The 27921-nt window shown below is 48.1% G+C and overlaps 1 protein-coding gene across 1 annotated transcript; it reads left to right on the top strand.

Annotated features, from left to right (window-relative positions):
* The first annotated feature begins 75 nt into the window (after window positions 1–75).
* LOC114901688 (transient receptor potential cation channel subfamily V member 5-like) lies at window positions 76–27345 on the top strand. The gene is made up of 15 exons (XM_029233754.1): window positions 76–205; window positions 2191–2288; window positions 2429–2551; window positions 3022–3159; window positions 3447–3545; window positions 3697–3872; window positions 4249–4395; window positions 6321–6533; window positions 18030–18116; window positions 18228–18304; window positions 18553–18718; window positions 18922–18988; window positions 20721–20989; window positions 25365–25471; window positions 26248–27345. Exons 1-15 carry the CDS (start codon window positions 78–80, stop codon window positions 26546–26548), a joined length of 2196 nt encoding a protein of 731 aa, XP_029089587.1. The 5' UTR covers window positions 76–77; the 3' UTR covers window positions 26549–27345.
* Window positions 27346–27921: the final 576 nt, after the last annotated feature.

The raw sequence follows: 27921 nt of genomic DNA, 5'->3' as shown, positions 1-27921 counted from the left end.
TTCAGCTGCTACTGAGTCCTAGACCCGCTCCCTTGAACCACATCCCCGTAACTTGCTGGTGCCCGAAAGGAGAAAACATGGGGCCCCCTCCACCCAAGGCCAGGGGACTCTGGATCCAACTCCAGAAACTTCTGACCTCCTGGCTGGCGGGACAGCAAGACTGGGACCAGCATCTGGACGAGGCCTACATGCTGCAACAGAAGAGGTAGGCTGCCCCTCCTCTCCCTGAGCCTCAAACCCTCTGCCCACTTAGGTCTGTCTCCCCGCCAGAGCACTCCAGAGTTCAGTGCCAGCCACCGGGATGGGCCCAGCGCACCTGTCACCAAAGCCCGACTCCTCTGTCAGTGCCGGCGGGGTGTGTGGCATTGGGCCACAGGCAAGAGGGGGCGGAATGATGCCAGGGCTCTCGCCTGGTGGAGAAGGGGAGCGGGGGACCTAGAGGGACCAGGCAGGAGAAACCAGGAGGTATGGCAGGTGGGTGCGGACTGGTGGGGAGCAAGGTGCTGGGGAAGCGCCGAGATCCTGTAGGTTTTAGGACACTTGTTGGTTGAAGAGAGAGTGCGGAATTACTGCTAACGGGAAGGAGAGGTGATGACGTGCGAACAGGGGAGGAGAGCTCTGGTCTGTGTAACACCTGGAGCTGGCCAGCTACCGGGGAAACCCAGGTGACACTGGGGAGGCCCAGAGGGGACTCAGAGTCCATCCATCTTTTACTGAGTCTCCTGGGTGCAGGGCTGTGCTAGGTCCCGAGGAGACAGAGATCGAATAAGGCCTGGGCCTGTTCCTAGAGCAGTTCAGGCAGGACTGGTGCCCCGAGGGCCAGAGCATTTCATGGCCAGCCCTGAGGTCCAGATCCTGGAAGACTAGCCGGGGCAGGGACCCATCTTGAAGGCAGGCCTCTGCCTCGGGGTGTTCGGGGGACTTGTCTCTCGTCGGAGAGTCACCGTTAGCAGATCTGGGGGCAGCCAGGGCTGGACTCACGGGCAGTGGCTTCTCCAGGCCAGAGGCCTGAGCACCAAGGCTGTGAGCAGAGCTCTCAGCACAGGGGTGGACCCTGCAGTCCTGGCCCTGGTCGCTCTGAGCTGGACACGCTCACACAGAGGGTCTAGGTGAGATGGTGGAGGGAGCTGGCCCTCACTGCCGGGTCCCCCTGGAGAGCACTTCCCCGAGGGGCAGAGCTGAGCTCTACCTTGAAATCAAAACTTCTCCTTCCAATAAAAAGCTTCTTTCCCCTGGCTCCTGGGACCATTGGAAGAGAGGAACTGGGGGCTGGGGGACATCACAGGAACCACCGGTCAGTCTGTTTTCCTGCCCTTCACCTCTCCCTGCCCGACCCTCTACCTACCATCCTGTGTTCACCTTCAGAGCCAACACATACTTGCCCAGCAGGAATCGGCTTCAGCTTTATCTCTTGTTTGGCTCACCCAGGTGGGGGAGAAACAAAGATTAACCGGCAGAGGTACCACAGGATGGATATCTCCACAGGCTCCTCCCACCCACCCCGAGATGCACATGCTCAGAGAAGCTCACAGCTGCGCCCTTCTTCAGTTACAAGCAGCGTGTTTAGATGCTTGTGTCTAAGCGTAACCATAGGAGGGATAGATCCTTCATAGCCCACCTCAAAACTCTCCCTCCCCGCAGCAAGAGTGTGTATCCAAACAGCCCCCAGGAGAGTCAGAACTTCGGCAGCTCCCAAGGCTCCTAGCTCTAAGAGCTGGCCTGTCTCTCAGCCCCCTTCTGGTCTCTCAAACTCCCCTTGGCTAAAGAGAGCTGCTTCAGCAGGCCTGGGAGCAGGGATGAAATCGGGCAGAAATTCCCTTTCCCCCACCTGCTCTAGATCCCCAAGTTCCCGAAACGTTTACTCAGCTTAGACCAACTTGGCCAAGCCCACCAGGACCACTCCTTCCGTGGCCCGAGCCCTCCTCCCTCAGCCACGCCACCCCTCTTTCAGCTGAGCCACGAGGCCCCCCACGTGGGAAGAAGTGGCACGATGTGACCACACGGGGACCCTGAGACAGGCTTTTGCCCCAGGCTGACCCTCAGCTAGAGTCCAGGAAGCAACGCTGCAATGGGTCACTGCACGTGTTGTGGGACCCGTGTCTGTCCTAGGCACACACTGTCTCTGTTCCTCTCTGCCCTTGACCTCTCTGCCATTCTGTCTCTTCCTGACTCTTGTTCTTCCTCTCCCAGGATTCGAGAGTCTCCTCTGCTTCGGGCAGCCAAGGACAACGACCTGTGTGTCCTGAAGAAACTTCTGCTGGACCGAACGTGTGACTTTCGGCAACGAGGTGGGATGAGAGTTTGATGTGATGGCGATGGGGCAGAAGCCCCTGCCCCTCCCCTACCCAGGGCTCTGAGGGTCCCTGCAAAGGGGCCTTGGAGCGTGTCTCTGGGAAGTGTTTGATGCTCGTGTTTCCCTCCACTCTAGGAGCCCTGGGGGAGACGGCGCTGCATGTGGCGGCCCTCTATGACAACCTGGAGGCCGCCATGGTGCTGATGGAGGCTGCCCCGGAGCTGGTCAAGGAGCCCACCATCTGTGAGCCGTTTGTAGGTGAGGAGCCTGAATGGGTTTTCAAGGTGGACACAGGTAGGAGAAGGTCTGAAGTCATCTCTTAAAATGAGCCTCAGAGGGTAGGTCGGGGAAGGAGTGATGGAGGTTCAGGAAGGTCTCCCTTGAGTTGGAAGGAAGGCAAAGGTCCTGGTCTTGGCTTTGGGTATCCGTGACCTTCTTGAGCCATTTATTATTTCCCTTCATCTCCTTTCATGTTCCCTGAAGGACAGAACTCTCTTTCTTTCATAGCAGCACAGTGATTACCTTTATATGCCACCCCCAGTAGTCAAGGTGGGGACAGCTAAGTGAACTGCTGGAGGGATGACTTGTTCTCAGTCTCACACCACTCTGCTGAGTCGAGGGCAGAAATCCATGCAAGGATCTGTCAGGGATCTCCTGTAAGCCAGGTGGATGCTGTGTCTCCAAGAGATCCGGGAACAGACCCCATGACTGAGGGCTCTCTTGTCCAGGTCAGACGGCACTGCACATAGCCGTCATGAACCAGAATGTGAACTTGGTGAAAGCCCTGCTCGCCCACGGGGCCAGCGTCTCTGCAAGGGCGGTAGGCTCAGCCTTCTGCCTCAGTCCCCACAACCTCCTCTACTTTGGTGAGAGCGAGGGCCAGGGCTGGGAGGGTGGGGAGGGGGCCAATAGCAAAGGGAGGGCAGGCTGAGGGGGCTCCATGCCGGGGGAAGCTGGGAGGGGTCCACCCTCCTCAGGCTGAAGGCCAGAGCCAACCCCCGACGCAGGGCCCCCTGCACCGTCCCCGCCTCTGGTTCTGCTGACAAGCGTCCCCAGGCCCAGAGCTGAGACGTGGGGAGGGAGAGGCAGTCCCCTGGAGAGACTGCCCATCCCAGCCTGCACCCTCAAGCCACGGGGCCCTCTGCACCCCCAGGGGAGCACCCTTTGTCCTTTGCGGCCTGCATGGGCAGCGAGGAGACCGTGAGGCTGCTCATTGAGCACGGCGCTGACATCCGGGCCCAGGACTCCCTGGGTGAGAGCCGGGCTGGAGGGGGAGCTGGGTTGCAGAGGAGGGGCCGGGACAGCCCGCAGGTCCACCCGGGCGCGGGAGGGGGGGGTGGGTCATGGGGAGCATCAGGGACTCTAGTCCCGGTGGCCACGTGACAGCCCGTGTCCTCCCCCAGGAAACACAGTGTTGCACATCCTCGTCCTCCAGCCCAGCAAAACCTTTGCCTGCCACATGTACAGCCTGCTGCTGTCCTACGACGGGCGCGGGGACCACCTGCAGTCCCTGGACCTCGTGCCCAATCACCAGGGCCTCACCCCCTTCAAGCTGGCTGGAGTGGAGGGCAACACCACGGTGAGGGACCCGCCCCCAATCCCCCCGTGTCCTTCTCATGACCCTTTTTCCAAAACTCTCCAGAAGGGTGGTGGTCCCTCACCTCCCAACACCGTCCTCAGCCTCAGAAATTCCTGACTCAGGAGGATTCGAGAATCTTACTTGAGAGGATCTGCTGCGGGAACCCAGAGTTCTCCTCCCCTCGCCTGTTCTCTTCTTTCAGATCTTCATAGGGTTTCTGGGAAGGAAAGGGAGCCAAAAAATGACAAGGTTCATGTCAACAGAGCCTTGTCAGTTCTCCCCTGTCCATCAGTCCCAAGGAGTAAGCGACCATGCTGTTGCCCTCGACCTGCTCCTTATACGCTGACCCCCCCACCTCACCCCTGTGTCCACACAGATGTTCCAGCACCTGATGCAGAAGCGGAAGCACATCCAGTGGACGTGCGGGCCGCTGACCTCCACTCTCTACGACCTCACGGAGATCGACTCCTGGGGAGAGGACGTGTCATTTCTAGAGCTTGTGGTCTCCTCCAAGAAGCGAGAGGTATGGATACCATGGAAGATCAGGAGCTGTCGGGTGTCCGTGCAGAGCCTGTCCGTTTGCTGAGATCCTGGGCTCCAGACACTTCCCTGCCCTGTAATAGATGGGGATGAGGACGGACTCCTGGGACCTTTGGGAGGAAATGCCAATCGACACCCCTTTCCTAACTGCACTCTCCCTCTGCTTAGCTCTGGTCCCTTCCACTTACCTTTCTCCTACTAACGTTGCATATGAGGAACTCACCAAATGGAAATTGCTTCCTGTCATTCATTCATTCATTCATTCATTCATCCTTTCGGCATATTGAGCTTCTTGCTGTGTCCCAGCCACTGTACCAGGAATTAAGAATACAGAAATAAATAAAACACAGTTCCTTTCAATCAACTTTGTCAATTGCCCATCCCCGTCCTCAGTAATTGTAATAGGGTACAACATAGAGCATCGTAAGGGTCTGTACCGTGCACAGTGGCAGCAGAATGGAGGTTGGTTTATCTTGGCTTGGATAGACCAGAGAAGATGTCACAGAGGATGTGCTTGAGCTGGGGCTTCATGGAGGAGTTGGGAATCACCAGGAAGATGAAGAAAAAGAGAGCTTTCCAGAGAGGGAAAAACACGTGGGTCATTCAGACAGTACTGGATTGAGTGATATGAGGGAAAGGAAAGTTTGTTGAAGACTTATAGGGGGGAGAAAAATCGTTTGTGTTTTCTGGAACCTCCAAGATGGTGGCAAAATGTAGTTCCCCTTGTGTATCTGCCACCTGACAGTTTCCTAGGAACCTTCTAGAGCCCAACTCAGGTGATCGCTGGTACTGCTGAGCAGAGGAAAAGGTGAGTGGCTGGTTGGTATGAACTTCCTCAGGGCAGGATTTCTTAGGAATTGGAACCCCAGTCCGTCTGGTGGATTGTGCCAACACAAATCCTTGGTCTCTGATTTCAGCTGGTTCTCAATGTTCTGCTACAGGTTTTATTCTTGTCTTGGTCAGCTATTCTATTCCCTCAAAATTCCTTTCTATATAGCCCCTTCTATATCCCTCACTGCCTTCACCTTCAGTTCTATGAGGAGACCCAGATTCGTTCATTATGATGCAAATAGAGGCTCTCTGGCTGGAGCTTCTTCAACTTCCTGCCTTGTCCTGCCCAACAGATCTGGAAACTGCCCACTGTCTCTCTCCTTCCCTCTAGGCTCCATGGAAAAGGTATTCTTTCTGCTAGTGAATACTCCCGCCAGCTACGCTCTGACTTTGCCTTCTCCTACTTACTCAGATGTGTCGTGCTGTCCATCATCCTCTCTCAGAGCATCTGTAACATCTCACTGCCTACTTACATCCGAGCACTAGCCCACCTGGCTGAGATTATGGCCACTCCCCACTCTTTGTGTCCTCTCTTGCTCCTCTCGGGTCCACAATACTTGTAGAGCAAATCTGACTGCCTCCTTGCTTGAACCTTGCAATTGCTTTCCGTTGCATTCAGAAAACAAAGTCCAACTCCTTACTTTGGCATTCACGAGGTGCCGTGATCTGGCCCTTAGCTGCTTCACCCGTGATAACCCCTGCCCACCCCTCCAACAGGTTCTGCCATATCCCCAGCCACACCTCATCTGTCAATGTCTTCTCGCACCTTCCTGCCTTGGCAACTGCTGCTACTTTATGGAATGACCTTGCCTAACTGTCCCTTCACTCAACCATTTACGGCTCACCCTTCAGAGCCTCTGTGGTGCTATAGGTCCTGGTGTTTACTTCTGTCATGGTTTATCTACAGCACTACCATGAGGCCTAGCATACAGTAGAAGCTGACTGGTTGTCCGTAAAAGAAATGACAGACGAACTGAATGCGTGATCATGACCCTGCCCATCTGGGACGCAGTGGGAAACCCGGCGCTGCTTCTCGCTACGGTGGTCACCCCCAGCTGCACTCTTCTTCCATGGCAGGCTCGCCAGATCCTGGAACAGACCCCAGTGAAACAGCTGGTGAGCTTCAAGTGGAGGAAGTATGGGCGGCCATACTTCTGCATCGTGGGGGCCTTGTACGTGCTCTATATGATCTGTTTCACCATGTGCTGCATCCATCGCCCTCTCAAGCCCCGTAGTGGCAACCGCACAAGCTCCCGAGACATCACCATCCTCCAGCAGAAGCTGCTCCAGGTGACTCTTCTCTAAAGGGGATGAAGGGAGCTGGTAGCATGGGGTGATGGCGCTGGGAACCAGAAGCAGCTACCTGGGAAAGATACCACTCACTTGGCTGTGGCAGGGGCAGGTTCCTGATCACCCAGACAGAAATTAGGAGGGAGAGAAGGGGACCAGAGTGGGGGCTCGATGAGTCAGAGTGGGCTTGTCCAGGGAGCGATGGCTTTCTTGTGAACTTTGAAAGAATGCTTGGTATTAAAAACGTCATACTTCTGTAAAATTCCTTGTCATTTACAAAGAGGACCAGACGTTTGTAAGTGTGACCTTCAGCAGAAACCGTGCTGTTGTAAAGGGAAGAAAACTGTGCTCCAGGTCCATTTCTGAGTCTGTTTCTGGTCTGTTAGGGCAACACAGGCATCTTTCTGGCCTGCATTCTCTTCTGAGCACTGTCAGTAGGAGCACACTGGCAACGATGTATCAGCTGTCTGGCCACCTGTCAGGTGTGCTGCAGAAGGATGCCTGGACTGGGTAGCAGGTGGAAGTACATAGTCTCTAGGGTCCCCTCTGCTCTTGTGGGCTTGCCATTCTGTGGGTCACCCTCAGAGACCTGGGGTGAGGATGACTGAGATGTGGAGTAGATGTCAGGCTCTGCTGTTGGAGAGCAAACCCCTTGGCATGACAGAAAGAGCAGACTCTTGTGCATACTTCCGGGCATATCCATTCAGCACTGGGTTCATTTAACAGGTAACCGAAATTCTTGTCCTAGTGACCTGAAAATAGCGGAAAGGGAGTGAAGGCATGTGGGCAGAAAGCAAAAGACAGAGGAGGAAGAATTTCGCCAGGCGAGTAAGAGCTTGATGAGTGGAGACTTACGCCCAGTGCAGGATGGGCCAGCCACAGGTATAGCTCAACCTGGACTTGGAAGAGGGGTAGCTTGGGATAGTTAAGGAGCAAAGAACCTGAGTCAAGTTAGACCAAAGAGAGTGGATGCACAGAGAGAGAACAGGGCGAAGAGCCTCACCGAATCCTCCGGTAGGTCGAGACACTCCATGCTTCTACAATTTCCTCTCGGTAGGTATACAGTGTGCTGTCGTATCCAGAGCCTCTGTCTCTCACAAAGCAGGGTTTGCTGCCTGGAGAAGACAGGCCTGAGTCGGGTGGGGCTGCCTTGTTAGAGGCGGGCAGAGGCGTGCTCAGGGGAGGTTGCGTTCCATGCATCTCAAACTAGACATGAAGGTTGTCCCTGGTGTGGAGACCACACAACAGGAAGTAAGGACATTTAGGAGGGGGCCAGCTGAGACAGGCGAGTGACTAGCAATGGAGGGGATGGGTAAACATGGGGGTGGCTGGACTTTTCCAGCCTTCTTGGTTCTATTTCCTCAGATGCATTCTTTTCCACCCTTCCTTTGTTTCAGACTTACTTGGGGGATTTTCTGGATCTAGAATGTAGGCAGCCTTCTAGCCTAAGAGCTGGGTGATGCTGACCAACTGATCACCACTGAGTCTTCTTCCTATGCGTCTCTTTCTCTTTGGGGCAGGACTAATTATGTACAGACCTGTTCCTTTGACCCAGATAGTCTAAATTATTATTAGGAGATCCCTCCCCTTGCCTCAGGACCAGGTGAAGCATAATTACAGCTAAGTGCACGAACTTTCCTTCTGTTTGCTCTCCTGTTCCTTCCTTGTCCCCTTTGGCATTTTTACCCTTTTGCCTTCCACTTCGATTAAAGCCACTTTGGCCCAAATGGAAGACTCCTGACTTTCAAATATTCTTTTCCTGCTAGGGGAGTGGACTTAAGAATGCTGCCCTAAGAGGTTTGAATAGCAAAGAACATCAGTGAAGGTCTGTGTCTTTTGACGTTACCCCTTGAGCCTTGGTCCTGAGTTGATGGAACCCCTGAGCTGAGCTTCTCTTATTCAGTCGGAAGTCAGTCGGGATGAGATCGGGGGCTCCCAAACACATCACCGCGACTTGAAAGATTCTGCTTTCGTGATGTGCCACGTTTGTTAAATAATGGGAAATTCTTTTTTTCTACATTTTTATTACTTGAAAGTCTTAGAAAAATGAAAATGTACCAATACAGGGTCTTGGCTTGATGAGTGCAGTTGTCGCCACATTAATTAGCCCATGGAGCTTTTTCTTAGTTAAATGAATACTTTTCTATCCAATTATATTAATAAACCTGGACATATGGAACTCTCGGTCACTGTAGGATTTCCTCTTTGGGTCTCGTGGGATCTAGAAAAGTCGCCGGGCTCCACGAGAGTAGCCCAGAACACCATCTCAAGACAGTTGAAATGAAAGAAAATACTCCTTTATTTATATGAGGTGGCACAAGGTACACGAAAGCGGACATATATGAGGGTAAAGTCAGTTTATCTCTGTGCAGTTTTGGAGATAATCTCAGTGTCTTCACTCTTAAGATGCCTCATTGTTCAGCCATAAGAGTTATGCTTTTCCAGGGTTTCCCAAGAACTGTATAATTACTTATTCATTTTCTGTCTCCATTCAGTGTCTCCACTCGGTTTAGGCAGGACACCGTGCTCTGTGGTCCTGGCTTTCTTAGGTTTCCAGGTGAGCAGAAAGTTCAAAGTCTGGGATTAGGCAGTTTAGGTTTGAGTCCTAACTCTGAAACCAAATAGCTGTTTGACCTTGGGCAGATCCTATCTCTTGCTAGATCAGTAGTTTTTAACCAAGACTACACATTAGAAACATGGGAGGCTGGTAAAAGTACGGGTTCCTAAGCTGCCCCACACCTGACACATTAGAAAGACTGAAGCTGAGGTCCAGGCAATGGTACTTTTAAGAAATTCTTTGAGTGATTCTCATTCTTAGCTCGGACTGAGAGCTTCTACTCAGCTTTCCAGTGTGAAGTCGGTCACTCTGAGCATTTAGAGCCCTGATTTGCTGTTCAGCAAGAGGGCGTTGATCTCCCATCATCAGATTTCCTTTTTGTGTCTTGAAGATTCCCTTTATCTCTCCGCTGCCCTTTTCCCAAAATCGCTTTGCTAATTCATTCACTACACAAGTAATTACCAAGAGCCTAGTGGGGCCTGAGCATTGCTGTAGGTGTTGGAAATTCAACCTGGTCTGAGCAAAACGCAAGTAACCTCTGCCCCTTGGGAGCTTACAGACTGGTTGACGTTAATTAAATGAATAGATATCGCAACCTGTGATGGCTACAATTCACATGATTTTTTCCTATGATGAGAAAACAGACAGGGTGCTGAGAGAGCTTATAACGGGCCTGGGCACTCTGGGAGGTCAGAGAAGGCTCCCCTGAGGAAGGTAACTGAGCTAAGATGTGGGTATGAATTAAAGGTGGAAAGTGAGTTCTAGGCAGAGAGGATGCATATACAAAGGCCCTGAGGCAGGAAGACCCTTGCCAGTGTCTAGGAACTGAAGGAAGAGTGGCTAGAGTAGAGGGAGCTGGGGCAGGGGCCTCCAGATGAGGTAGTCCTGGCAGATCTTTCCCCAAACTTTCCCAAATCATACAGGACCTTGCAGGCCATACTGAGGATTTTACTCTTTATCCTAAAGGTAGTGAAAGGCTCAGAAAGATTTTAAACAGGGGAGATGCTTGATAACACTTTTGTTTCAGAAGAATGTCTCTGTTTGTAGGGTGGAGGACAGGTTTGAGGGGGCCTGGGGAGATGTGGGGAGACCAGTTAAGAGACTATTACAGTTCAGCGAGCAAAGATAATGGTGGATTGGCCTCAGGATGTGATGGGGGGACGGAGAGAAGGGGTTGGCATCAGGGGACTTAACAAAGGTAAAATCATCACTACTGCACAGTGGATGGGATGTAGATAGGGAGAGGACGTGGCAGGAGTGACTCATAGGTTCCATTTATTTTAAATCATCCTCTACCTGTCACGGTCAGTGGGTTTGCTTTTTCTACACATGACAATTCCTCATAAGCTCTCGACAGTCCAAGGCACTACTGCTATTTGAAAACCCAGTTGATCTCCAACTCTATACTGCTTTACTCAGGGGTCCTAACCAACTCACTTTGGAAAAAGCACGGCAAATTAAAGACAAGACAGAGGTGAGGAGAAGCAGGGAGCCTGGTAGATAAAAATAACATCTACTGGGTGTTTGTTTTGCACACTTGATGTGCACTTACCAGTGCCTCTGAGATCTTATTAAAATGCAGATTCTAAGAATAAGGCTGGCGTGGGCCCTGAGATTCTGCATTTCTGACTCACGGCTGGGTGATGCTGACATTGTGATGCTGTGGACCACATTTCAGATGACAAAGCATTACACCATTTGATCCTCATAGATACCTTAGTAAGTAAATACAATTATTATTACCATTTTAAAGATGGTGACTCTGAGGTCAAGAGAGGTTTAGTACTTCGGTAAAGACACTCAGCTAGTAAGGGCGGCGCTGGGGTAGGGGTTCTGGTCTGCGTCACTTCAGAACCTTTAATACGAAGCCAGGCATTTCTCCCTCCAGAGTGATGTGCTCAGTTCCAGGCTTCTTCTTTGGAGGATTCACTGCGTGAGGAACTCATGTCTCCAGGCTTTGAGAGCTAGCCAGGGCCTGGCACACTCACCTGTACCTGGGCACACCTGATAGTTCCCTGCCAAGATAAGGAATGCTGACAAGCAGGAGTGGGGATCCAGATCTGGGATTGTCTCCAACCTCTAGCTCCTGAGCTACTGTCTGGGCTCTAGTTCTGACATTAGGCCACGGTTTTGATGTGATTGGCTTTTTGGTGGATAGGGTGCATCCTGCTTCTGTGGGAATGGGTAAAGACTCCTCAGGAACAAGCAGACCTTTCCCAAGTTCATCGTCCTGAGACAACACAGGGGCTAGGACATGGAATAAGCCCTTGGAAAGTAGACTTAGATGGAAACCAGGAGATCTTGCTCTCTTTTTGGCCCAGTGGTTCTCAAGTGGGGGTATGTAGCAGAAACATTTACATCTAAAAAAGGAGATGCTGGGTCCCTGCTCCAAACGAATTGAATTAGAGTCCTCAGGGTTGGCATGGACAAGTGTGTTGTAACAAAGCTTCCCAGCTAATTCTGATGGGTGGCCTGGTTAGGAGCCCCTGCACAATTTAGAGGATGAGAATAACTCTTCATTAGGAACCAGCAGGTCTCTTTCTGGGAGCTTAATTCCTCTGTAAGAATCTTGAGGAAAAAAGAGGGTCCAGGATGGGGTTTGACAATTGTTTCCGGTGCGTTCCCCCTTCCTTGTGGTTACACTTGCTTCCCACCCTTCCCCACAGTGGTACCCAGGCTCAGCTAGGCCCAACCCCTCTCTGGACATTTCCTTCAAGACAGTGAGCTGAGTCAGCTGGTAAGTGAAAACACTCTCTTTTGGCCAATTCTCAGCAAAGTAGGACCTGTCAGCCTCCACAGGGGATCTGGCTGTGGACAACTCCTAAAATCCTAAGAGGTAAAGGATTCCAGTCATTGCTGAATGACATTTATTTATTTATTTATTTATTTTTGCGGTACGCGGGCCTCTCACTGATGCGGCCTCTCCCGTTGCGGAGCACAGGCTCCGGACGCGCAGGCTCAGCGGCCATGGCTCACGGGCCCAGCCGCTCCGCGGCACGTGGGATCTTCCTGGACCGGGGCACGGACCCGTGTCCCCTGCATCGGCAGGCGGACTCTCAACCACTGCGCCACCAGGGAAGCCCTGACATTTATTTTTTAAAGGGGCTGAGGGGAGTATTTTCTCAGTGCATTATTAGCTGAGCCTGCTTACGCAACCTTGAGCTAGGAATCTGGAAATTCCAGACAAGCCCACTTCATTGTCATCCTTTCCGCCATTTGCCTCCTGGCTCCCACCTCCCGATTCCCTTTTACCTCCCTTCTGCAACTCTTGGATCATGCTCAGCGTGCACCTGTCTGTTCACCTGCTCCCTTGTCTCCTTCCTTCTTTCCTTTCTTATGAATGCAGCATATGCTGTGTGTGCATTGTGGACAAAAAAAGAAGTTAGAGGTCCCTGCTCTCAGGAAGCTCTAAGATTCCTGGTGAGACATGGAATGTCCAGACGACTGCAGTGTGCTGGGGAAGGGCTGTAACCAGAGACCGGCACCGTGATCCTGCAGGGGAGACACCTGACCTGGCCTTGGAGGGGCAGGAAAGGAGACCCAGGAGGAATGCTGTGACCTGGGTCTTGAGGTTGAGGGTGAACCAGAAAAACGTGGTGGAGGCAGGCATTCTAAGAAAAGGTCACGGTCCACACGAAGACCTGACTTAACAACGATAATTCAACGTGGCCAGCGCTCACACAGAGCACGGGGACCTAGGGCAGGAGCCAGACCAGCAAGGGTTCTGTATGTCATGCTCAGTAGTCTGAGTCTTATTTTTTATTCTTATCTCACAATGCACACTTCTAAGTAAAAGAACACATGTGCAACCAGCAAGGGCTCTGTACATCACGCTTGGTAGTCTGAGTCTTATCTTTTATTCCTATCTCACTATGAGCACTTCGGAGTAAAAGAATACACGCCCATGATTTAAAAATCAAACGGCAGGTATAATGAGGATCAAGAGTGCGCTGGCTCGCCGGCCTCACCCGTGCCTTACTTCCTGGAGGCAACCAGTGTTTACATCTTTTAAGTTCTTCACCCCTGTTGTCGCCTCTGCACTGCTGAATAATGCGCTTCTATCTCTATTCATTAATTAAATTTAGACATCAGCTATCGAATTTCTACTCTGATAAGGATTTAGAGAATACCCATCACTCCCATCTCCCCCTCATGTTTATTCCAAAGACATGGTGGAACTAGGAAAGGCATTAAACAGAGAAGCCATGGGGTGATATTTGCATTTGAGAAAGGTTAGTCCAAAAGCGAGGTGAGGGGGGATTGGGTGCAGGGTGCTATGGGTTTGCATTAAGGCAGTGGTGCTATGGATTGAGGGCCAGGGCAGCATTTGAAAGAACTGGGAGGCTAAATGAACGGGACCTTGAAAATGAGTGCCTCTGTTAATTCACTTTGTTAAATATACCCTTGATCACGAAACCTTTTCATAAGAACCACAAATCTAGAAAGCTGCAGATCAGTCTCTCCCTGTAGACAGGAAATCTTGAATACAATCCCCAAAGAGTAAACTTCTAAAAAATTCAAAGAAAAACTCATTACCACTTTGAGTTTAGGGTTTAATTCTAGAGGGGCAAGGGTGGTTGATGAAGAGGGCATTCTTATTATCAGTTCAACAGACATAGAAAGTCATTTGTTAAAATTCAATACCCCTGTCCATTTTAATTTTATTTTTGTATTATTTTATTTATTGATTTGGCTGCATTGGGTCTTTGTTTCTGTGCGCGGAATTTCTCTAGTTGCGGCGAGCGGGGACTACTCTTTGTTGCGGTGCATGGGCTTCTCATCGCCGTGGCTTCTCGTTGCAGAGCACGGGCTCTAGGTGTGTGGACTTCCGTAGTTGTAGCACGCTGGTTCAGTAGTTGTGGCTCGCAGGCTTTAGAGTGCAGGCTCAGTAGTTGTGGTGCACGGACTTAGTTGCTCTGCGGCATGTGGGATCTTCCTGGACCAGGGCTCGAACCCGTGTCCCCTGCATTGCAGGCAGATTCTTAACCACTGCGCCACCAGGGAATCCTGCCCCTGTCCATTTTTAACAACACTAAACTCTTTCTCAACTTTGAAAAGAGTATCTATTCCAAATGAGAGCCAACATTACATATGAGTGTGAACTGCTAGAATTCCCCTTGAAATCAAAGAAAAGAAAAATGTTTTAAAAGCCCACTACTATCATTATTTTTTCAGCTTTAATGAGGTGTAATTGACAAATGAAATTGTAAGATGTTTAAAGTGTTCATCGCAGTGATTTGATACAGGTATAAATTGTGGAGGGATTCCTATCTAGTTAATTAACACATCCATCACCTCACATATATACCTTTTTTGTTTTTGGTGAGAATAAGTTCTGCTCTCTTAGCAAATTTCAATTGTATAATACCGTGTAATTAACTATAGTCACCTTGTTTTACCACTAGCTCCTCAGACCTTAGTCGTCTTATAGGTGAAATTTTGTACCCTTTTACCAATCTCTCCTTATTTTGTCCATACCCCCCCATGCCCTGGCAACCACTTTTCTACCCTCTTTTTCTAGGAGTTTGCCCTTTTTTTTTTTTTTTTTTGATTCCACATGTAAGTGATACCATGAGGTATTTGTCTTAATCTGATGGGCTTATTTCACTTAAAATAATGCCCTCAAGCTCCATCCATATTGTTACAAATGACAGGATTTCCTCTTTTCTCATGGCTGAATAATATTCCGTTTTATACATATGTGTGTGTATATATATGTATATCACATCTTCTTTATCCATTATCCATTGATGAACACTTAGGTTGTTCCCATATCTTTGCTACCGTGACTAATGTTACAATTTACATGGGAATGCAGGTGTCTCTTCCGGATTCTGTTTTCATTTCCTTTGGCTGTATACCCAGAAGTGGAATTGCGGGATCATGTGGTAGTCCCATTTTTAATTTTTTGCGGACCCTCTGTTCTGTTTTCTGTAGTGGGTGCACCAGTTTACATTCCCACCAATAGTGTACAGTGATTCCTTTTTCTCTACATCCTTGCCAACACTTGTTATTTCTTGTCTTTTTGATTATAGCCATCCTAATAGGTCTGAGATGATACCTCACTGTGGTTTTGATTTGCATTTCCCTGATGATTAGTGACATTAAGTGCCTTTTCCGTACCTGTCAGCCATCTGTATGTCTTCTTTGGAAAAATGTCTATATTCAGGTCCTCTGCCCATTTTTTAATCGGATTGTTTGGGGTTTTTTTGCTACTGAATTGTATGAACTACGATTATTTTCATTGCAACTTTTGCACATGTATATTACCTTTTGTTTTCCAGAGAGCAATTAAAAAAAAAATAAAACCCTACTAAAGGGTCTGTGTCTTGGAGAGCAGCAAGGAAGGGGGCTCGCAAGAGACTGTGGCGCTCGGCATTCTGCTTTTAAATAGAGGACCTTTGGGGACAGAGTGGCAGAGGCAGCTACTTTAGGGCAGTCAGATCCCAGGTGGAGCAGAGGCAAAAGCCTGGGGTCTCTGGACACCTCTGTTACTCACTGGTGAACTTGAGCAGGGGAACTCCTACTCGTAAAGGAACACGTTGAACAACAAAGGGGTGCTGGTGAGGGGCCGCCCCAGAAGGAGATTACGGTAACCAAAACTGTCCCCAATATTCTCCATTAGTTAGGGTTTTGCCTTTTCGTCTCCTGAGGGAGAAAGCTGATGCCACTCTCTCGCTTTCCTCTAGGGGCACTGTGGTTCCCACAACTCTCCTGGCCAACTAGTGCAGTCCTTTTCTTCTTAGTTGAGTCAAGGAAAAAGGTTGGGGGCAGTTTTCCAGACGTATGCAACCAAGGTCCAAAGTTTTTTTAAAGTTTAAAAATTTTGTACAGACACATATATGGCACAGATGCCGTTATTTTATTTCTATATTTAATGTTATTTTGTTCCTATAGTTAATGAACTTATTATTTATACTACTACCTGATTCTCAAAAGGAGTTGGCCTGTTTTACAGTGAAAGACGGATGCTATAGGAACATTAAGATCACCAGACCCATGATCTGAATTTTAGGATGGAGGAGAGGGGATGCAAAGATAGTTGTTTGAGCTGGGGATAAAAAAAAAAAAAAAAAAAAAAAAAAGAGAGAGAGAGAACTCTGAGCTTCCTTGGAAGCAAGGCAAAAGGGAAACGTCCCACTATATGATAAAATAAAATTTGCCAGTTTCTCAAGAGAGATAAACGTCAGAGAAGTTTACAGAACATCAGTTCTTTAAACAACAACAGCAAAGGAATTGATATCTAGTCACAGATTGTTAGATCATATTGTTTACTAGATACGTAGTCACCAACTCCTTTTCTGGTCTTCCCTGGTCCCATATGATTTACCTGAAACATTTCCACCACCTGTTGGTAAGTCTGGTCCTGTTCTTCCCTAAAGACGGTATCCTTGGCTTCTTCTGAGCTGACACACACCCTCTGAGAGACCACAGGATGCTTGGTGGGTGCCTTCTTTATACCATAGATCACCTTCCACTACATAGCATCTCTTCCTGTTTCAAAAGCTATGCCTCTCACTGGACCAGGGTGTACACTGCTGAAGTAGCCTGCAGAAGGATGCTGAGAGGTTCCAGTTTATCGGCAGGACAGAGATGATTAGCATTTCTCATGCTTAATGAGGGATCACGTCCTTCCCAGCTTAGATCATCCTCAGGGACTGTCAACTCCTGTCTTCGGTGCACAATTCAGAGATGTGACCGTGGAGAATAGAGTTCCCAAAAGTCTAAGGGGTACTCGAATGGGTTGAAGTTGTCTGTATAGTTTCACATGAGAATTACGTACATATGAGCACAGTTTTCTGGAAAGAGGATCTGTGATCTTTATGATATTCTCAGATGGGCTCATAACTTCAAAAAAGTTAAGGAGCATTATTGTAGAATTCTATTGCTGTATCTGGGTAATACTGCAAGCCTTTTCCTGTGAAGTAACATGTGCAGAAGGAGGATGGTTTTTATTCCATCTTGACCTTAGGACTGTACCTTCTACTCCTACTGTCCCGGATAAGGCAGGGCCCTTGCTCAGAACTGAAATCCATATATTGTCTTTAGCCCTTTGCTATATTGCCCAATCATAATAAGACCACAATGAATATATCTACAGCGCTCTGTGGTTTATAAAATACATCCAAATACATCTCATTTGGTCTTCACGAAAACCCTGGGAGGTAAGCATTATAGTTTCCATTTTACAGATGAGAAACCCCAAGCTCAGGGAGTTTAGTGACTGATTCAAGGTTTCACTGGAGCTAACAGGTGCTGGGTCCACACGGGAACCTGAATTCTGTGATGTGTTTATAGTCTACTTGCTGGGAACCGCAACGAGATTGGAAAAGCTGGCCTTTCAGCATAGCTGAAATCAGCCCAAACCACTAATACCTCTTCCTGTTGGTTTAGCCTTCTTAACTTGATGCTGTGAAATGTGACCTCAGCCCCTCAGTACGCACATCATCGTAAATAAATGCTCACAACGTATATATAAGAGGTGACTTACTAGGCGGTTACTCAAGTCGTTAGCATGTGCAACAATGTATATTAAGCCTTGGTTACTTAATACCCTGGTCACACACTGAGCCACAATGGCAGGGCGGGTGTTGATGGTGTTGGTAAGGGGAGCTTTTCATCACCTTGGGTAGAGTTGAGCTGCTTTAGACCACTTACTCAAAAGGACTTGACTCTCAGACCATCAGAAAGCACTTCTTTTGTGTGTGTGTGTGGTACGCGGGCCTCTCACTGCTGTGGCCTCTCCCGCTGCGGAGCACAGGCTCCGGACGCGCAGGCTCAGCGGCCATGGCTCACGGGCCCAGCCGTTCCGCGGCACGTGGGATCCTCCCGGACCGGGGCACGAACCCGCGTCCCCTGCATCGGCAGGCGGACTCTCAACCACTGCGCCACCAGGGAAGCCCCAGAAAACACTTCTTATCCTGAATTTCTCACCGCAGGAGGCCTATGTGACTCAGCAGGATAAAATCCGGCTGGTGGGGGAGCTGATGACGGTCTTCGGGGCTGTGATCATCCTATTCCTAGAGGTGAGGTGCAGCTGTGCTCAGGCGGAGGCCACCCACCTGAGGCCTCAGATTGAACTGAAGTCTATATCGATCATTGTTTTGTTTTGTTTTGTTTTCCTGGCCTTTTCCCAGATCCCGGATATCTTCAGGGTTGGTTTCTCTCGCTATTTTGGACAGACTGTCCTCGGAGGGCCGTTCCATGTCATCACGTGAGTGTCCTTCCTTCCAGCCCCCTGCCTTCCCTTGCCAGAAGTGTCCCAGGTCTCCCAATCCCTCTCCGGGGCCCTCACTTCCAGGGATTTTTCTCTAGCGGTCTTGTGTGTGTGACGGTGTATGTGTTTAGGTATGAAGACTGAGCCTGAGTGTTTGGGTCCCATGTAAGTCAGTGCCATGCTGAAGGGGACCTAGCATATTTCCAGCCCTCCTCTCACTTCCCCCCTCTCTGCTCTCCCCCCAGCATCACCTATGCCTCGCTGGTGCTGGTGACCATGGTGATGCGGCTTTCCAACACCAACGGGGAGGTGGTGCCTATGTCGTTCGCCCTGGTGCTGGGCTGGTGCAGTGTTATGTACTTTGCTCGAGGATTCCAGATGCTGGGTCCCTTCACCATCATGATCCAGAAGGTCAGTGCTTTCCCCAGAGTTTCCTCTGGCTTCAGACATTGGGCCTTTCCCAGACAGAGGGAGGGAGTGGGAGCAGAAAGGAAAATGCTGCTCGGAGTGGACCTGGTGGAACTCCGGTGACTTCCAATCTATCAGAAGTAGCTGCAGAGAGGCAGGTGGAGAAAGGATCCCTCCACCCTCCCTCCCCTCTCTGTTTTCTGTAGATGATTTTCGGAGACCTGTTGCGTTTCTGCTGGCTGATGGCTGTGGTTATTGTGGGATTTGCCTCAGGTAAGAGCATCACTCTCTCCTCCATCAGATCATCGGATTCAGTTCCCCAGAAAGTTCTCTCTTACTCTTGCTCTCAGTTATTTCTCCTTTGCAATCCCTTTTGCTTTTTTCCCCCCTGGTGGAAGGTGATTCAAAAAACACACTTGCATTCTTAGGATCTGGGTCACTCAGGTTGGCCTAGAGAGTAGACTCATGGGCTCTGAATTTCTGGGCCAGTAACATTCATGTTGACTAACTGCCCTGCAAGATCTTTAAAGGAGAGATAGAAAAAGGGCTTTGGAGAGAGAAGAATATTAAACAAGAAAGACTGGCCAGTCGTGAAAGGTGCCATAGGCAAAAAGTCTGGTATTTAACTCTACTATGTTTACACTTCAGAAGAAGAAACGAAAAGCATTCACTAACACGTACGGTGCCCTTTTTTCCCCTATGTGTGGTCAGAGTTGAAAGAAAAGAAAGGGATTTGAAAAAGGAGGTACAGAAAAAGGGTTTGGAGATTGTGAAGAATGAGAAAGGAAAGCAGAAGAGCTGTGAAGAGAGGCTGGAAGAAGAATGCCCAGTGGGGACCCAGTCACGGACCAAGACACAGGGGGAGGGTGCCAGAGAGAGGAGAGGAAACATCCGGAACAGAGCAGACAGAGCAGAGGGAGGGAGAGCACAAACGAATGAGTGGAAGACAGTTCTTAGGGAAAGGAAGGAAGAGGAAGGAAGCACAAAAGGCAACAAGGCTCACCCAGTCCTCCATGTCTGCAGCTGAGCCTCCAGAAGGCAGGTGGATGTACCTGATGACACGTGAAGACCTACAGCCCTAAAGACAACGACTTTCAGTACAAAGGACGCCACGCCTGTCCTGGGCATTCCCCTGCTTAATGGGGGTTCCCACGAAACAGTAGACTGAAAAACTACACCAAGATCTGAACTCTGAGAGGGTCAAACTTTGATAGGCTGCCTGTTTGGAGGATTCCTCATGTACCCTTCCTCCCCACCCTCTACTCCACCTGCAGCTACACTTATGCAAAATGAGGAACTATAACAGAGTCGTTTTCTGTAGATCTCCTAAACCATCTCTTCTTCGTTGTTGCAAAGCCATGCTTTGTCATAGACCCTAGTTCTGCTCTTGGGGTCACCTTATTTATAGTTCCATTCCCCACACAGAGATGGGTCTTTTAGAGGTTCTAACGCTGTAGTGAGTTTCCAGGATGCCCAGTACCATCCAGTAGGCTACACACTGTGCAGGGAAAACTTTTTTATGATGGTCCAAGCTCACCCAGGAAATCTCAGAGTAATGGATGGTTATCTAGAGGATACTGAGATTTTTTTAAAAGGTGCTTTTCTTTTAGCCCTTTCATGTGCTCAGTTCTTTAAAATTGTTGGAGATTCCATGCATTCTTGTAACAACTCGCCTTTTAAATATTTGGTTCTAAAATGTAAAACCCAGTTAGGTGACATATACTATATTGATAGATCGATCGATCGATAGATATTTGCTAAATTCTGAGTATTACTGGTATGGTAAACTTGGTCATAGGACATCTGAGGGTTAGCCAGGTCCACAGGGAAAATGTGACTTATATGTGTAATTCTACATTTATGTGCCTGTGTGCATATGTGTGCTTGTGTGTAAATGTATGGAGAGAGATATACTCTGGAGGTAGGATGAATGCTGACCAGGCCCGTGCTTATTGTGATAACTCCCCATTTCCTGATCTCCGTGCCCTCTTCGTGGGCGGAGCAGCGTTCTTTATCATTTTCCAGACAGAGGACCCATCCAACCTGGGGCAATTCTATGACTATCCCATGGCGCTGTTCAGCACCTTTGAGCTTTTCCTCACCATCATCGACGGGCCTGCCAACTACGATGTGAACTTGCCCTACATGTTCAGCATCGTCTACTTTGCCTTTGCCATCATCGCCACACTGCTTATGCTCAACCTGTTCATTGCCATGATGGGCGACACACACTGGCGGGTGGCCCATGAACAGGACGAGCTCTGGAGGGCCCAGGTGAGTTCATTAGGGTCAGTCTTTTTTTTTTTTTTTTTTGATTTTGATTGGAGTATAGTTGATTTACAATGTTGTATCAGCTTCAGGTGTACAGCATGTTGAATCAGTTATACTTATATCCACTCTTTTTTAGATTCTTTTCCCATATAGGCCATTACAGAGTATCAAGTAGAGTTCCCTGTGCTATATACAGTAGGTCCTTATTAGTTTTCTATTTTATATATAGTAGTGTATTTATGTCAATCCCAATCTTCCAATTTATCCCTCCCCCTCTTGTCCCCTGGTAACCATAAGTTTGTTTTCTACATCTGTGACTCTATTTCTGTTTTGTAGATAAGTTCATTTAGATTCCACATATAAGTGAGATCATATGATGTTTGTCTTTCTGTGTCTGACTTACTTCACTCGGTATGACAATCTCTAGGTCCATCCATGTTGCTGCAAATGCCATTATTTTGTTCTTTTTTATGCCTGGGTAATATTCCATTGTATATATGTACCACATCTTCTTTATCCATTCCTCTGTTGATGGACATTGAGGTTGCTTCCATGTCCTGGCTATTGTTATTAGTGTTAGTCTTTCTAAGGGGCAGGGGATGGAGAGAAAAATCAAAGTGGAATATGCCACGGTAGATGACTCTTAGGAGAGTCACGGAACAACCCTGTGGGGCTGTCACCTCAACAGAGGTACTTCTGGATAGATGGAGGGGACTTTTAGCCAAAAGTCTTTTTTTATCTAAAAGAGTGTAGGATGGTAGGATAGGGTTAGGATCAACACCCAAGAGCACAGAGGAAGGGTAGATTCAGGAGCCAGCCTTGAATCCAGTGGGAACTAGCAACTGTTTTGTTCTTATATGTTCTAGTTTTTAATTTGGACTTATCTTCTATTTGCTTCTATAACTGTTTCTCCATAATCTTTTCCTTATATCATCATAGGCTAATAAAATCTTAGAGTTGGAAGTGCCTTTAGTGGTCCTCTAGTTGAGCTCCTACCCAACATGTACTCATTTATTGGTCAGAGGATCATTCAGTATCTTCTTTAACGCCGATGAGGATCTTATTATCACGTGGATTTGGGTAGAGGTTGGAAGGAGAGAGCTTTTTTATATTTCAAAACTTTTTGTTATTAGAAAATTCCATATTGCATTGAGCTGAAACCTATCTTTCTGTAATTCCACTCTTTGGCCCAAGTTTTTTCTTCTTGTATAATGCAGAATACACTCTCCCGTAGGAGCACCATTCAGATATTTGAAGACAGTCATCATGTACCCCCTCAGACTTTCCATTCATTAGCAGTAATTATTTAGAGCCTGTTCTGTGTTGGAAAATGTCTAGGATCTGGGGACACAGGCATGATGATGTAGTCTGTGCCCTCATGGAGCTTACCATCTGGCTGGGCAGACAAACATTAAATGAATGACTTCACAGAAAACTGTACAATTAGAATAGCAAACGTGTCATAGAGATGTGAAGATGCTAAAAACAGGAGGCAACAGAGGAGTTTGACTGGAAAGTTAGGAAATGCTTTCCTGATGGAGTGACATTTAAGATGAGCCCCTAAACATGGGCAATAATTAGTCAATTAAGAAGAATGAGGGGAAGGGATGGAGGTTAGGATTTGCATCCGTTGGGACTCTTGGCTACAGGGACAGAAAACCAAACTCAAATAGACTTAAAAAAAATTGGGCAGTGGGAAGAGGGTGTGTTGAGCCTCACAACTGGAAAGATTAAGGAATTAAATCAGCTTTAGACATGGCTGGCCAGAGTCTGGATCTCCATTTTATACTCTAGTTTCTGTTCTCTCTTTTGTCCTCTTTTAAGTCAGTCTCTTGCATCATGTCGGTGAGATAGCTTAGAGAAGCTCTAAACTTACAAAGGAATGAGCAGGTGCACTGTGTTCCAAATTCCAAGGGCCCATTCTTATTGTATTCTGTGTGCCTCCCCATGCTGTGGATCTGTAGCTTTTAAAAGAGCATCTCCCCCTGCCGCCCGAACCCATCTCATTGCAACAAGTTTGATCATAGGCGCAGGTGGTGGTGGTGGTGGTGGTGGAGTTTGGGGGAGAATAGACTAATTAACCAGGGCTGTGTGAAGTCCAGTCTACTCTAACTGATGGACTCAGAGTAGAGAAGGAGTGATTCTCTAAATGAAAACTGGGTTCCCTTACCAGAAGGTGGCGGGAGGTGCTGAATGATGGCAGGGAAAGGGAATAGAATGATTGAAAATCCTGAGGTTGGGGACTTGCCTGGTGGCACAGTGGTTAGGAATCGTCCTGCCAATGCAGGGGACGCGGGTTCGAGCCCTGGTCCGGGAAGATCCCACATGCCGTGGAGCAACTAAGCCTGTGCGCCACAACTACTGAGCCTGTGCTTTAGAGCCCGCGAGCCACAACTACTGAGCCCGCGTGCCCAGAGCCCGTGCTCCACAACAAGAGAAGCCACCGCAATGAGAAGCCCACGCACCGCAACAAAGAGTAGCCCCCGCTCGCCGCAACTAGAGAAAGCCCGCACGCAGTAGCGAAGACCCAATGCAGCCAAAAATAAATAAATAAATAAAATAAATTCCTATATTAAAAATAAAGAAGTCATATCTTTAAAAAAGAAAAGAGAAAATCCTGAGGTTGGAGGGAACTCAGCGCAGCTAAGAAACAGAGAGAAGGCCAAGAGAAGTGTGGAGTACCGAGAAAGGTGGGGCGGAAGAAGACAAAGTGGAGAATTGAGCTACTTTAAGGATTCCTAGTTCTTTCAATTAATCAAGTTTCCTGAGCCCAATCCATCCTGACTGACCCTCTGTTCAGACCTACTATATCCTGGGCCTTTCAAAGCTAGAATGGTCCTGATATGATTGGAGGAATGCAGCATGAAGAGGGGTCATGCCTGTCCTTGCTTTGGACACTACACTATAAATAGCACCTAAAATGGCGGCAGGTCTTTTAGAAAATATGCAATGGGTTCTTACTAGGCTTATGATCAACTAGAACCCCCGCATCTTTGTTACATGACTGACTTAGCTAAGCTCCTTCATCGTTTTTCCTGTACTTAACACAGACATTTTAGTCTTTTTTAAAAAATTTTTATTGGAGTATAGTTGATTTACAATGTTGTCAGCTTCAGATGTACAGCAAAGTGAATCAGCTATACATATACATATATCCGTCCCTTTTCTTTTTAGATTCTTTTCCCGTATAGGCCATTACAGAGCACTGAGTAGAGTTCCCTGTGCTATACGGCAGGTTCTTATTAGTTATCTATTTTACATATAGTTGTATGTATATATGTCAGTCCCAATCTCCCTCCCTGCCTTATCCGCTTATCCCCACAAGTTTGTTTTCTACATCCATGACTCTACTTCTGTTATGTAAATAAGTTCATTTGTACCCTTCTTTTTAGATTCCACATATGAGCGATATCATATGATCTTTGTCTTTCTGTGTCTGACTTACTTCACTCAGTATGACAATCTCTTGGTCCGTCCACGTTGCTGCAAATGGCGTTATTTTGTTCTTTTTTATGCCTGAGTAATATTCCATCGTATATATGTACCACATCTTCTTTATCCATTCCTCTGTTGACAGGCATTTAGGTTGCTTCCATGTCCTGGCTTTTGTAAATAGTGCTGCAATGAACATCGGGGTGCATGTGTCTTTTCGAATGATACTTTAGTCTTATACATAAATGTAGGACCTTACATTTGATTTACTTAATTTTCATGTTAGTGGTCTTTGACCAGCATTCCAGCCTGGTGAGATCATTTTTATATTGCTTTGTCATCTTGTATATTACGTATCCCTCCCAGTTTTGTGTCTCAGACATATTTGATAAGCTTGTCTTCTGTGTTTCACCTAGGTAATTAACGAGGGCTGGGCAAAGGACAGAACATGTGACATGCCACTAGAATTTTCCCTGCCCAGTTTGGAGTCATTCACACACCCTTTTCCTTCTTAGCATATGGGTATTTATTGAATTTGCTGTAAATTCCTGAACATCAGCAGCAGCATTTCATCCCCAAGATCATAGAGATTCTGTTTAATCATATTATTTAAATCAAGATAATTGGTTTATGGCTTTCATATGAAAAAGGAAATGAGATTAGTTTGGAGTGACTGATTTTCCAAGAATCTGAATAGTAAAGCAGGGGTCACTGTTTTATTCAAAGCACTCATAAAATATCCTCTGCTTTTATAGCAGGTGATGAGTAAGGCAGGTAGCGTGGCACCTCCCACAGGCTAGGGGATGGGTAGGTGGCTGTCACCTCCACTGATCTCTGGTGTCCTCATCCCACAGGTTCCTTTTGGTTCCCTCTGTCAGTAGCCTCAGGGTTCTCTGAACCTCATGGCTCTTTCTGAGTTCTTCCTCTATCTCTTGGTTCCTCCTAGGTCGTGGCCACCACGGTGATGCTGGAGAGGAAGATGCCTCGCACCCTGTGGCCTCGCTCTGGCGTCTGTGGGTACAAGTACGGGCTGGGGGACCGCTGGTTCCTGCGGTGAGTGACAATGTAGACGTGTGAACTGTCAACCAGTGTGAGGCCGTGGGAACAAGGGTGACCGGTTCCACATTTATGACCCTCCTCTCCATCCTTGAGATCCCAAATTGGACCCAAAGGAGGTGTCATCACTCCGTAAAGTGAGACTGCGTTAGCCTGTTAGGGCGAGGCGGGTGGAGCTGAAGTGGAGGGGTGCAAAGAATGCTGAGAGCTGATGCCAGGCTATGAGTACATAAGGGCAGTAATGTGAATGGCTAAGAATATGAGTCCGTGCTCGAATGTGGGCGTGGGTTACCCAACTTGGTCTAGTCTTGTTTCCACCTGACGCCCACTTCTAGTACATTCTTGAAGCTTCTAGTCTAGCCTTGAAACTAACCTGCTCCTTCGTACTCTACCTTCATCTCCTGACCTGGCTCTCCTCTCTCATTTATCTCCTGAATGGCATCTTCTCATCCTGACGACACGCTTATCTTTTAATTGGCTCTGTTTTCTCTTTCATACTCACCCACATTCCCCCCACCATCACACGCCCACACAAGCCTTACTACCCTCCAAATCCTGAATGCACAGCCTTTTGGGTCTCTCTCCTAGTTATCCTCCATCTCCCTCTACTTCCCTTCATTTGATCCTAGAGGGTCTTCTGGCTTCAACGCTGCTAACTTCCTCCCCCTTTCCTCTCACTCCTGTTTCCCAGCTGTGCCCCGCTCACTTCTGCTTCTCCCCATGGCCCATCTCTCCTCAGCTCAGCTGAGTCCTCTCCCCTTTCCCCTCCTCAGAGTTGAGACCAACCAAGATCAGAATGCTTTGCGAGTACGTCGCTATGTGGAAGCTTTCAAGGGCTCAGACAAGGAGGAAGAACATGAGCATCTTTCTGAGAAACAGCCCTCTGTGGTTGAAAGTGGGATTCTAGCCAGGGCCTCCCTGGCCCTCCCGACTCCCTCCCTGTCCCGGACCACATCTCGAAGCAGCAGCAGTCACCGAGGCTGGGAGATCATTCGTCGCAACACCCTGGGACACTTGAATCTTGGACTGGACCTTGGGGAGGGGGATGGAGAGGAAAGTGTCTATCACATATGATTAGGACCCCTGTTACTCTCCTCCCGACTCCAGGTAGGCCCGGGGTGGGGGGCGGGCAGAGAGAGAGACACTGCCTATGCAAGCATCTGACCTTCATGCCCATTAATCCTAGGAGGGTGGACAGAATAATTCTTAAAGGCCATCCATGCCCTGCCCTTCACATCAGCATCTAGGGATGAGCAAAGGGCCCCACATATCTTCTGTCTTCTTGGAAGTCCCACATCTTGGGAAAAGGGGGTATCTTTTCAAGCAGAGTTAGACTTGGCAACTGAAGACATGAGGTAGGGGTGCTAGGCCAATGAGTGGGTCATCTTCCTTTCCACCCCATGAGGCCCTAGATTGTAAGCTGTGAATCCTCCCTGGTTCCACAGGGCTTCATGTGGGAAGAGCCAGGCATGGCATTGAGGTTGTAGCCTCTCGCCTCTTCTTGTACCCCGTAGGACTCTCTCCCCACCTACCAACCAAACCCCAACGAGAAAACTGCAAGAAAAAAGGCTCTTTATCCTTCCTTTATTTTAAAAAAATGCACTGTGATATACATAACATAAACTTTACTATTTTAACTATTTTTAGGTGTACCATTCAGTGGCATTAAGTACATTCACATTGTCGGGCAACCATCACCACTGTTCATCCAGGGAATTTTTTAAACTGAAACTCTTGTACCCATTAAACATTAACACCCCATTATCCCCTCCCCATGGTGCCTGATAACCAATATTCTACTTTCTGTCTGTGAATTTAACTACTCTAGTTACCTTATATAAGTGGAATCATCCAATATTCGTCCTACTGTACCTGGCTTATTTGATGTAGCATAATGTTTTCAAGATTCATCCATGCTGTAGCATGAGTCAGAATTTCATTCCTTTTAAAGGTCAAATAACATTTCATTGTATGTGTATTCCACGTTGTGTTTGTCCATTCATCCACTGATGGACGATTGGGTTGCTTCCACCTTTGGCTATTGTAATGCTGCTATGAACGTTGGTATACAATTATCTGTTCAAGTTCCTGCTTTCAGTTTCTTTGGGTATATGACGAGAAGCAGGTGGCTAGATCTTATGGCAAGTCTACGTTTAATTTTTTTTGAGGAACTGCCATACTGTTTCCCACAGCAGTTGTACTGTTGTATGTTTCCTCAGGCAAGGCACAGGGTTCCGGTTTCACCACATCTTCACCAACACGTTACTTTCTGTTTCTTTGATAATAGCCATCCTTTTGGTTAGGAAGTGGTATCTCATTGTGGTTTTAATTTGCATTTCCCTGGCGACTAACAGCATTGAACATCTTTTCATGTGCCTATTGGCCATTTGCATATCTTCTTTCTTGGAGAAATGTCTATTCAAGTCCTTTGCCCATTTTTGAATTTT

The sequence above is a fragment of the Monodon monoceros genome, unplaced genomic scaffold (assembly GCF_005190385.1).
Source record: "Monodon monoceros isolate NGI ecotype Baffin Bay Population unplaced genomic scaffold, NGI_Narwhal_1 Super_Scaffold_2, whole genome shotgun sequence".
Classification (NCBI taxonomy): Eukaryota; Metazoa; Chordata; class Mammalia; order Artiodactyla; family Monodontidae; genus Monodon; species Monodon monoceros.
This window is presented reverse-complemented; position numbering and strand designations above follow the sequence as displayed.